The following is a 12,616-nucleotide window of genomic DNA, read 5'->3' as shown; positions in this document are numbered from 1 at the left end:
GAGAGAGAGAGAGAGAGAGAGAGAGAGAGAGAGAGAGAGAGAGAGAGAGAGAGAGAGAGAGAGAGAGAGAGAGAGAGAGAGAGAGAGAGAGAGAGAGAGAGAGAGAGAGAGAAGGAGAGGGAGGGAGGGAGGGAGGGAGAGAGAAGAGCGTGCGGGGGACTGACTGGCTGGTCGGGGGAAGGACGAGAAGACCCTTGCGAAGGGAGCGGGTGGCCAGCCACGACGCCGCTGCCGGGGTTTCCGAGGTGGTTGGGCTGGCGGATCAGACGAGGTTGGTGGATCACGTGAGCCTTCGGAGCAGAGGCGGCAGTGACTATTAAACTCATTGGATCCCTTGGTAAACAGCATTTTAAGAGAGTTCTTTCACTTTCGAGCCCAAGGATACAGAGTTCTCAGCTCTGAATCAGCCTCATGCACGCAAATCCATCTTTGGAGGGTTGTAACCTGAACTGAATGGACAACTGTCTTTCTGAAGGATAGGAACCACTTTATTTACGCTACTTGGTGTGAGCTGGTTAGGGAGGAAATATATTGTATTTGTGTGTGTGTGTGTACATACATAGTATGTGTGTATAGCTAAAGAGAAAGATGCTTGTTATCCACAGTATATTCTGTTGTTTGGGAGGAATTCAGAGAAAATGTCCAATTAAATTTCTGTTAAAATCAGTAAAATAAAATACATAAAAAAACACATTCAGGGAATTCATCATGCTCTCTACTTCCACCCCAAAGTACAGAAAACTGTAACTTTAAGAGTGATTGATTTCCATAGGATTATACTTCTCTAAATATTGCCCAATGAAGTCTTAGAAGTCAGTAAAATTTAATTAATAGAAGGGCTGCATTTAAAATGGAGGGGTTACAAACTTTATCAAGAGGCAAGTTATGAAATAATTGATAACACATTCAACCTAATTTGAAGCAGGTGGGAATCACTTTGAAACAGAAATATACAGCATTAAGGTTCAAGTCTATGCACTATTATTCTTATCTGAAGTGCATCTAGGGTTGATGCCCCTCTCTGCAGATCAGGTTAAGTAGCAGCAAATACTTGCATATATATATAAATTTGCATATCAAACCCAGATTTACCTACATATCATGCTGAAGAAGCATGCTTCCAAAATTCTCATTTTTTTTTTTACATCAGATGTAAAGGTTTAGAATTAGAGGGGGTGCCGCTTGTATTTGAGAAAGCTTTTGCTTATTCAAAAGAGTATTCCACAATTTTTAACAGGTTCCAAGTGCTTCAGTTCCCACATATCTTTATCTTAGTATGCATTTTCATTGCACATGTGCATATTGATGAAGCACTGCAAGAAATAATATTCATGGCATTCAACTATGTATGATGTGTACCAGCAGGTCACAGCATGAAAAGAACCTCTGTGCCATCACAAAAAGATCATATCAAGGCTGTTCCAGACAGTATTTTATTCCTGTTTGCCAGTATATAGCTGGAAGGGATATATGATATTACACCCCACAGGCTAAGTCCATTTCAGGTGATCTTTACTCCAAAAAAAAAAAAAAAAGGAATAGGGATATCACAGGCAGAGAAAGAGTCAGAAGGAGACAATTTTTACTGATCAGAGCATGAGTTCTCTCCTATAAAGGAAAATCAAGAGGTCAATCCTTTTTATTTAGAGTAGAGATGAGGATTTGTGACCTTCCAGACATAAGTTGAATTTGACATTGTTGAATGTTGAGTTTTCAATATCCCTCAGTATTGCCACAGTGGGTTGAGACTGATGGGAGTTAGACTTCATCCACCCACCCCAAAAAGAACGATCTCGGTCTTTATTGAACTGTTTTGTTATTACCCTGAAAACCACAATGCCCTTTTTCTTTTCTGCTCTCCACCTGTCCCCTGGATCAAAGGAAGATAACAAACTGAGAGCAAACCCCCTTTTTGCCCCTGCAAATCTTGAAAACTGGAATAAAAGTTTGGAATAAGGTATCGGAAGCATCTTTTTGAGCAATGCTGGATGCATCTTGGTGCCTGATCAAGGTGATCTGGCACCGAATGGCACCTTTCCATTTCTTGGCAGCCTTTATAAGGAGAGACCTTGGTTGAAGCCAGAGAAAATCTCAAGGGCCAGCTAGACTTAGGGAGAAAGTGAGGCTGCTGCTGTGTCAGCTGTCAATAAAGTTTCATTAGTGTGTTTATCTGCTTCTGGGCATCCATATTGGCAGAAAAGAAAATCTGGCACGCACAATGGTGAATGTAGAAAGCAACAATGTCACTTGTAGAGATTTCTGGCACAACCTTTTCCTCATTCATCCTTTTTATTGTTTGTAATGCTATTATCTAATGCACCAAAAAAATGCATGCTGGAAAAAAAAACTCCTAAAAGCACCGATTGAGGACAATTCCCAAACAAATAAAAATAAATGTGCAGCCTTAATATCACATTTTAATTCACCCAGTTGATTCATCATAGAATATTTTAAAACACAATACATTCTTTAAAATGTATTGCTCTCTTAAATATACTTTCCTTTGGAATAACTTTAATTATAGTAACTTATTATAACATTTGATACCATTTATTAAAAGCCCAGGATTGTGCTTTTAAATGGGTGGCCTTACAAATCTTTTAAATGAAATAAATTAAATGAATGTAATCACTAGGTGCTACTATGTAATTTAACTTTGATTTATCATTTAAACTAGTGTGAACGTGTGTCTTAGTGTGGCCCTGGCCACTGCCTGGACAAGTCCGTGCAGTTTTCTGAGAAATGGTTTGCCACTGCCTTCTTCTTAGGGACGATGAGAAAGCGGTCCAAGATCGCTCAGCTGGTTTTATGCCTCAGGTGGGATTAGAACTCAAGGACTCCTGGTTTCCAGCCTGGTGCCTTAACCACTACACCAAACTGACTCCCTTTTTTAAACTAGTGCACTAACCAAAAGTAGTAACTGACTTTGCATGAAGAAGTTATCTTTTTCTTTACTTCTCCTCTCCACATATCTACCAACTGGACGTGTTTTCCCAAAAGCACAAGGTAACTCTGGATAACAGAGGACTGGATCAGGGACTGGACACTGCCTTTCCATCATTGGTACCAAACAGCATCCGGCAGGGATTGATTCCGTCTTGGGGAAGGGTGAGCTGCCCCTATGGACAGGAGTTGATGTAATATGGTCTCAAAGGGAAAGTTGCTTCTGTCACATAGTTGCTTAGAAGCTTTCTGATTAAATTCAGACACCTGAGAGCAGATGTAATGGACTTTTGATGAAAATATGTGAAAAGGGCAGAAGCAGTGGTGGGATTCAGCCAGTTAGCACCAGTTTGGCAGAACCGGTAGCTAATTTTTTGTTGCCCAGGCTCAGAATGGACTTCCAGAAGCGGCATCCACACAGAGAACCGGTTGTTCACGTATTTGAATTCCACCACTGGGCAGAAGTGTTAGGTAATGGAAGAGGTGTGTGTGGTAGAGGTGCTGTGTGAATCCAGTCTCTGTTGATGGAGGAATCTGTAGCTGAGCCTACCACACAATCAAGCAGGGTTAGAAAGTGTTCCACAGAGTGGACTGCAGCATTTGGAAAGGAGAGATCAGACGTCATTGAGGGCAGCTGGACAAAAGTCCTGGAATTCTAAGAAACTCAAGAAAGAAAGAATTCTTGTTTCTTCTTTCATTCTTCTCTGTAGACTGAGGGCAAGAAGTGAAAGTGAGGAAGCTGCCTAATGCAGTGAGCATATCAAAATTGTGATAAGGAACACCTGTGTGAATTAGGGAGGGAGGAAAACAATTAAGCAGCTGTAAAAAAAGATCCCCATAGGAATATCTTTATAGAAAAGTCTGTATACTTGTTAAACTAAGGCCACTGTATATATTAGCATCATTAAGCACCGATTATTTACGGTATCTAAAAACACTATAAGAAGTAAATATAACTGTAATTTAGAGAATAATAAAACTGTATGTCTCATTCCTTTTTCCATTTCCTTCCCTCCAACACTTCACAATTCTTCTTGGGAAAGTAGGGCTACAACATTTAATTAAATATGTGTAAATTTAGTTTTATTTTTGTCTTCCTCCACTGCTTTTTTAGCATACTCTAGTTTGATGAGGGCTTCTAAGGGAATTCAAAAGTACTATTTGGTGATATTTTAGACTTATTCAATAAGAGATTTAGAAAATGTGTTTCAGTTGAGTTTGGCTATTTAACGATAGGGAATGAAAGAACAAATGTATTGCAACATAACAAACAAAAGCAGATACATTCATCATTAGGGAAAAAAAATCCAAAATATTTTTATTAGACAATTGTAAAATTTAGAAAATAGCTATAACCTTTTGAATTTCCAAATGGTGTTATTGCAATTAATTGCCTTTGTCACAATTAAAATCTAGAAGGAGACCAAGAGTTTGGGGGAAAGTTTATGATGACAATTACTCCATTGGATGGAAGACACAATTGAATATTTCTTCCTTTCTTTTTTTCAGTTTCTTCCTTGTCTGCCTATTTCTTATTTTCTATCTTTGTTCTGGTTTATTTTGTATCTTGTGTTATGTTGAAAATTTCTAATAAAAACATTAAAAATGCCAAAGGGAAAAATGTGGCAGAAAAAAAAATACAGCTGGAGTTCAAGCCAGGGGCCAGATATGCAAAATGGGCTTGACAGGTGCAAACGTACCAATAGGATCATCAATGTTTTCTGGAAAGAAAGAATAAACAAATAATTGATCTTTCCATTTTTGAATATACAAAATATAAAAAAATCATATTTTATTTGGGTGACGTAAGTAAATCCCCTTAGACTGAACACTATTCACTAGGTATTCTTTATAGCAGCTGCTACTTTAAGATGTGGAACTGAATATGACTAAAGAAAGCCTAAAGAAGAAGGCTAGAGCTGAATTAGAGTTGTTTTGCAGACAACTGGAGCTAGTAAGATTATGATGTAAGTTATTATTTTCCACTCGTTGCCAGTTGTCGCAAGTAGATTGGGCATTGTTGCAGTATTTCAAAACAGTATAAAATTTGCTCACTGTGCTTAGTCAGACAGAAAAATAGGACAAAAAAAATGACAAGTTCACCTAGGGGAGTTGTGTTTTTGTTGTACTATCTTCAATTTTTCTTAAGGGAAAAAAAAAGACTAGGAAATGGTGCACTGCCAATTTTGCAGGGCTAGAACTGCACTTGGAAGCATCTCTGCTCATAATTGCAAAACGGGTTAATGCCAAAATCTTCTGTATCTTGACATGGAACACATTGGTAGTCAAATCAGAATGTGTGGTTAAGAAAAATGAAAAAAAAAAAAAGAGAAACCGAGAACTGTGACTCCACCATATATGAAAGGAAACAGTAAAATTCTGAAGGCCATTAAGGTGGGCGTGCTCCACAACTGCTTGTTTTTCCTTCCAGAGGCATTTTTCCCCTTCCTTCAATGGTTGGGCCCTTCAGCTGGTACTCTGTTACTCCGGGCCCTTCACCTGGTACTCTGGTAACAGCTGCATGGTACCAGAAACCAAAAAGGCTGCTTAGAACTTCAGATTTCAGTTTACCAACTTAACTGGCAAATTGCCTAAACTGATAAGATTTCCCTTTATTTCAAGATGTGTCTTTGTTCTCGCTGGCTGAGATCCAAGGAAATGCACAGCTGCTTCTTCAGGCCCAAGGCAGATTTGGCCTTGAGCTTGTCAAATAGTAGTAGTAGTAGACTTTCCATAAAGGAACTGCCTTTAGAAGCCAAAGGGGCTTTCAGAAGTCTGGATCATACAGCTGGGGGCTGGGCGAAGAGTGAGAGAGAAAGAGAGAGGTGCAGAATAGGTCATATGAGCGGGTGGTCCAAAAAGGCAGTCCATAAGTCCGCTAAATTCTTAAAGTGTACCTAGTACAGCTTTGGGGATTTCAACCCTTTATTTTCTTTTTAATCTTCACTTCCTGTACCATTTCAAATGATACCACTTTATGAGCCAGTTGTGTTTTAAATTTTTGCCGTAGTAATTTGCACAATTGATTGCATTTTACCAAATGACAAAGCTTTCGGTGAAAAGGGTTGGAACAAAATGTCATTAATAAATGGTACAATTATTAATTCAGCACACATTGTACAAAAAGGCTGGACTATAGCAAAGGAATATTAATATTTAATTGATTCATTTTTATCTTGTCTGTAAAATCTGACTTAGTTTGTCTTTGACACTGCAATATAAAGAACCATGCTGCAGGTGATATTCTACTTGCATGCAAGTATACAAATAAACTGTATTGTGAATTATATTGTGCCTTTAACTAAGTTCATTAAATACTCTTTGATTGAATGAAATCCAGTAAATAGGCTAACGTCAACATGTGCACAATATAACAGTTAAATATTTATTTATTTATTCATTTATTCTTTATTTATTAAATTTATATACCACCCATCTCACTGTTAAGCAAGTCTGGTTTTCTTTGAAATGCCAATTTCTATTGCAGATGAATCAAACACACATTACAAGACATATTTATTGCATTTACACTGTTTTAAAGTCATTGGAATGCTATATTTTACTAACTTGGTTTTACTGGGATATAATTTCAACTAACTTAGTCTGGAACTAACATTTGTATCCCTTTGAAAATTCTTATATTTATTAAGAAAATTGGACTTCAGAAATCATTGTTTTTATTTACCATGTAATGCAAGAGGTGTTCCGTTGTAGGAAATATCTTTTTTGATCATTCAGTGTGTTTGTTTAAGTGACTCTTGGAAGTATATAAGAAGTTTTCTTATGCTGCTTCTCATTATAGAAATTCCTGGGACACTTACAGTGACCATGAAGTGATTCTAGAGTAAAACAAGGTAAAAGTAAGTAGAAATTACACAGCTATAGACCAAACAGGATAAAAATAATCACTTAAGTGGAAAGGGGAAGGCCAATATCAAAGGATATCAGGAACACCTGAAATTTGTCAACATTTGGAAAGGACATTCTTGAACAAACAAGTCCCATCTTTTTGTCATGGGCAAGTATAACACAGAGAACAGGATCCCTTCCCCTAAAAAAAGACTGTATGTGCTTGGGAGTCTGTTCCTTAAGGTCCTTCACATTGACTATTACATCTGTTTGAGATCTTAACCCTATCATTCTGATAAAGTAAGTTAAGTGAGACCTATATACTAAGGACCGGGGAGTCCTCCCAGATTTGGCCATTATTTGGCCTCAAGTAATGTCCATACAATTTCTCAGTGGAAACTCACATAAAAAAGAAATGTTAAAACAATTCCACCCAACATGGCCAAAAGCATGAAGAGTGTTGGGATTTGTGCTTTAGCAACATCTGGAGGCCACAATTTCCCCATTCCTGTGATACTAGCCTATTGTAGTACAATAATTGAATGCCTGCTTTGTATAAAAAGAACAATTAGAGAATTGAAAAGAAAAATAGAGAATTGAAAAGAACAATTAAAGAATTGCTGTCTTCCAGAAGTTAAAATGCTGTCATCAATAAATCAGTGAGAAAGCTCGGTATAAAATAATAAAAATAATTGATACTTGATCCTAAAAGGCAGAACCTGTCCACCACTACAATATCTTCACTGCCAGTTCTAAGGCTGCTGGTTCTGAAGTAAGCCTGGAAACCGCTGAGCAGAATTCTGCTTGACCGTGTATGGGAGTGTATGAGCTCAGCCGAGCTGTACAGAGCAGACTTTTGCTCTTCACTGAATTACATGTAGTCCCTCAACATGTGAATGTAATTGAGCTCTGAATTATGATTGTAAGTTGTTGGGGTCCTTAAGTGAGTCAACATGTGATCAGACCCAATTTTTATGACATTTTTGTGGCAGTTAAGTGACTGCCACAGTGATCAAGCAAATCCATTTTATCTAATGGATGAGGTTTTTGTTTTGCCAGAAACCATACGTAAATGTCAGAAACAAAACAAAACAAAAAACAAAAAAAACCCATGGTCACGTGCTGCACATGGCTGTAAAGATGAACCAGAGGTCAAGCATCCAAAATGCGATCATATGACTCTGGCAGTATGATTGTCATAACTTCAAAATCGGGTCATAAGTGGCTTTTCGGGGATCTGTCATAACTTTGAACAGTTGTTAAGCGATTGGTCATAAGTCAGGAACTACCTGCATTGAAAATGTGTGAATGAGAGAAAGTTTAATTTAGGTTGTTTTACATAAAGTGTGGGGAATAAATAATACCTTTTCTTATGTTTCTGAAATATATATTAACAGAACAGATGGACTGAAACAGCCAGATGACCCTGGTGGGGAAGGAGATTGATAACAGAAACTGGATTTTTGCCTTTTTCCTGATATAAAAAAAGACATTATATAGGTGCAATAAAGGACATTTTACATGTTACAAGATGCTAATATCAGTAAAAGCAGATGGGCTTGAAACCATTTTTAGAGGCATTGGGTCAGACCATAAATCCAGCAACAAAGGTCATAGAATAATTTACATTGTTTTCTTTATCCCTACAGTATGTAACAGTGCTGGGGTATATAACCCATAACATTGGTTAGTTTGGTACTGTTTTGCATTCTTTGAGTCAGGAGCTCAGTAATCACTATAGTTTTTATGCCATGTGTATCCAAACACTTTGGTTCCTTTTTTAAAGTGAGCATTTTCCCACATGAAAAGTGAATAGCTTGAATTATAAAGTATTCCATCTGAATAGGGAGTTGAAAGTTGGTTGCCATATGTAAAAAGAGCAGTATACAATGGAAATATAGCACATGTAAGAATAAGTGGAATCTTATGAAGCAGGGCGGGTGATAAAAAAGTACTATACCTGTTTGGTTGTTGAATCTATTCATGAATAAAGTATAAGAAATGTTTGTGATAATATTAGAGGTATGTTGTTTTGAGATATGAAGATACATGTCACTTCGTATGGAGATGATGCCCTTTGCAGCAAATGTTAGATAGGCTGTATGATGCAATGAGACGTATAGCTCTGGAAAGTAATATATCGACGCCTAAAATAGTTGTGTTGACAGAGAAAAAAGAATAAACATTTGAAAACTATAGAAAACTGGAAAAATAGACAAAATAACTAAAGTCATACATCTTGATAAAATGTTTATTGGAAGGATGGAGAAATTGGAAGAAGTGAATATGTTGATAGGCGGACAATAGACAGCATGTGGCCTATTGTGAGGAATGAATGTTTGTCAAGAGAAGCAAAATGATTGTTTGTATAATTGTGCTTCTGCTCACTTTACTATATAACGTGAATAATTAGACAGGGCAGGAAAAACATAAATGTAAATTGAGTGCAGTGGGAATGAGTTGCTTAAGTATGAACGATACAAAAAGAAGAGATAGGTTGAGAAATGAATCTGTGTGAATGAATGTGGTCCAGATAAAAAAGTAAATAAAACTATGCTCTAGTAATTTGATCATGTAGTGAAAATAAATAAGGAGTGTATCACAAACAAATAATGAAGAAAAAGTAAATTTATTTACTCAATTTGTGTAGCTGCCTTTCTAAACAAGTGGTGGTGAATTAAATATATATCAAATATAAAAAACAATTATAACAATAATAAAATAAATAGGAATTAAGAAAACATCATACTCCATAATTACTAATACATCCAAAAACTGTGTCTCTGCACTTATTCCAGGCCTCAGGTCCAGTCACAAAGCCAGATCTTTAGGGCCTCATGAAAGGCCTGTAGGGTTCTGATCCTGATCTCCAGAGGGAGAATGTTCAATAGGATGGGTGCTGTGGCAGGCAGGGCTCACCTTCAGGTCCTGCCCATCAAAGTGCCTTAGTTGACGGAACCCAAAGTAGAAACAATTGGGAAAGACAGTCCCTCAAGTAGCCCAGTCCCAATCCAAGAAGGGCTTCAAAGGTGACAAGTTGCACCTTGAATTGTCCCTGGAAGCACACCAACAAACATTGTGCCTTGTGTGCTGAGTATTCCATGCCATTTATTACTTGTGCTGCTGCATTCTATACCAGCTGAATTGTCAAGAGGAAGGGAAGACGAAAGCTAAGATGTTGGATGTTGAAGGGATTTAAAAGAGAGAGAGGAGAAGTTGTGAAAACAGAAGACACTGCATGAATTGATTGACTGAATGTAAGGATGACTTAAAGGATTAGAAAGTTATGGAGAGTTACAATGAGTGGTGTTGCTGTAGATTGGATTTAGGTAAATTTTATTTTCTCTTCTCTTTTGCCTTTAACTTCTTTATCTTATTACTTGTAACTCTTTTTCTCTGCTTTGCATGATACTGCTTATTCCAAAAGGGAATAGCATGATGGGAATTATGAATTTATATGAAGCAGTTCAATATCACTTCCTATTAAAAGAAATTTCAAAGAAGGCTATAATTAAAACATTGGGTAAAGGAGTTAAAATACATACTGAAATTTTTTAAAGGATACAAAAGAAAATACATAAGGTGAATGATATATAACAAGCTCTTTCTGTGGTGATGTCCCAAATGTAGAACTCTTTCTGTGAAGAAATACACAAGTTACTGGTTCCATTGATATGGTGCTGAACCAATCTTTGATTCAGCTTTCATGATTAGTTAAAAACTATGATAACAAATGTAGTTTTTGGTTTCATGGGTGCTCATTTTATTACTTCTTACTATCCTTCATGGTATTTTTAGTTTTTAATTTGTTTTGTCACCTTTTTAATGGAGGATGGGTTGCCAAATGAAGTGAACAAATAAAACAATCATGTAAACGCTTCTCTTCTTTTAAATCAGTGATGTTATGGAAAGAGAGGAAGCAGCCATCAGTTGTGTATTTCTGTGATCTTTCTCACCATATTTGTGTTTTAGTATATAGCTATTATTATTTACAGCTAAGAATTGGGGCAAATATCTGAAGTTAATATTTTTAATGATAACAAATGTATGTCTTTATTTATTATATTTATACCCATCACAATAAAAAAGACTATTAGCAGCAATGAGACAGCCACATATAATACATCAAAATAAAATAAAAAAGATAAAATTGATCCAACCAACATCACACACTTCCAAACCAATAAAAAGCAGTCACTTCATAGGTTTCCTGAAATAACTCAGTTTATAAAAATGTTCAAAATGCCAACAACAACACTGGTTGAATTTTTAAAAGGAGGTTATTTCTGAGTGCAAAAGCATGACAGATAGAAATGGCATAATAAAGATGGACCCTTAAGTCAGTCTTGACTCCTGGCAACTTCCTGGACCAAGATTTTTAGAAGTGGTTTGTCCTTGCCTTCTTCCTAGGGCAGAAAGAGAGAGACTGGCCCAGGGTCACCCAGTGGCTAAGACAATATGGACTAGGGCACTGAGGGTCTCTTTTTAATCTAAAGGGCCATGGATTTGTGTGCCACAACCTTTAAACAGGCATATGGAAATTTAGGTCTACAGCTTATGGGTATACACAGGAAGCAAGAGGAGAGCAAATAACACAGTGTGGTGACAGCATCCCACAGTTTAAGGGCTTGCACCAGACACTGAGACACAAGAATTATAACGGGAACATTTGGATTAATGGCATCATTGTGCATATGGCATTATATGAGCATAATTGTAATTTACTGTGGATATTGCAGTGTGCTAGGCATCTCTTCCCAGCCAGCATTTCTCCCTTCTTCTGATACAGTACCAGCAGTTACTTTAAATGGAAGCCCACACGTGCACGGCTTTCCTTTGTAGGGACTCAGTATAAAAGAAATAAAGAGCCCCACCCCAAGTCTAAATTGTATCTCTATTTATGAATTATGAATTACTTTTGTACTTTAAAAATGTCTCAATTATTCTGCTTATTGAGATGTGCTTTTGAAAGTAATAAAACTGGCAAAGATTTTGGTGTCATCAGTACCATTTCAGCTGACAGGTTCTTGGGCTGAACCACTTATAATGTACTTTAATCTACATTTCAGGTGGTACGTGTGTCGTCAATCCCACAGATCTCTTTTGCTCAGTTCCTGGTCGCTTATCGTTACTCAGCTCCACTTCCAAATACAAAGTGACCATTGCAGAAGTGAAAAGACGATTGTCTCCACCAGAATGTCTCAATGCCTCTCTCTTGGGAGGGATTTTGAGAAGGTAAGAAACAAAAAGCAAAAGGCACGAGGGCAAATAAAAAACTATACATTAGAAGAGGGGTCCCCAACCCCCAGTCCGTGGACCAATACTGGGCCGTGGCATGTCAGCAACTGGGCCACATAAACAAGGAAAGCCCCATCCACAGGATGCAGGCAGCAGACAAAACCACGCCCCCTCCGGTCCGTGGAAAAACCTCTTTCCATGTAACCAGTCCCTGGTGCCCAAAAGGTTGGGGACCTCTGCATTAGAAGATGGAAGAACAGCATCCATATCCTTGCTTATTGTTCCATTTTAATTATTCTTGTAGAAGAAAAGATATTTAGTTGCAAACTAAGAACATGCAGCTCTTAAGCAGAGATTGGGGATATTTGCAAATAATCAAATAATTGAAAACAAATGCCAGCAAAGGTAAAAAGAAGATTGTCTTCACCTTCCTCCACATTTCTTTCCTGATAGAGCAAAATCCAAAAATGGAGGGCGGTGTTTAAGAGAGAAATTGGATAGGCTGGGCCTCAATCTGCCTGCCGGAAGAAGAAAAGCAGCTAATGTCACCCTCTTGACATCCTTGGTGGAAGGTAAGATTTATTCT

General features: G+C 37.5%; 1 protein-coding gene across 1 annotated transcript in view; it reads left to right on the top strand.

Annotated features, from left to right (window-relative positions):
- The window catches only part of TFAP2D (transcription factor AP-2 delta), a 41,894-nt gene that overhangs the window by 10,715 nt on the left and 18,563 nt on the right, over positions 1–12,616 (top strand). Inside the window, exons 4-5 of the mRNA XM_015824318.1 lie at positions 11,862–12,027; positions 12,484–12,602. Of these exons, the coding sequence (XP_015679804.1) occupies positions 11,862–12,027; positions 12,484–12,602 (285 nt within the window). The remainder of the gene's footprint in view (positions 1–11,861; positions 12,028–12,483; positions 12,603–12,616) is intronic.

This window comes from Protobothrops mucrosquamatus, unplaced genomic scaffold (genome assembly GCF_001527695.2).
Source record: "Protobothrops mucrosquamatus isolate PMUCROS unplaced genomic scaffold, P.Mucros_1.0 scaffold2200, whole genome shotgun sequence".
Taxonomy (NCBI): Eukaryota; Metazoa; Chordata; class Lepidosauria; order Squamata; family Viperidae; genus Protobothrops; species Protobothrops mucrosquamatus.
The sequence above is the reverse complement of the archived record's forward strand: the minus strand, read 5'-3'. Positions and strand labels throughout refer to the sequence as shown.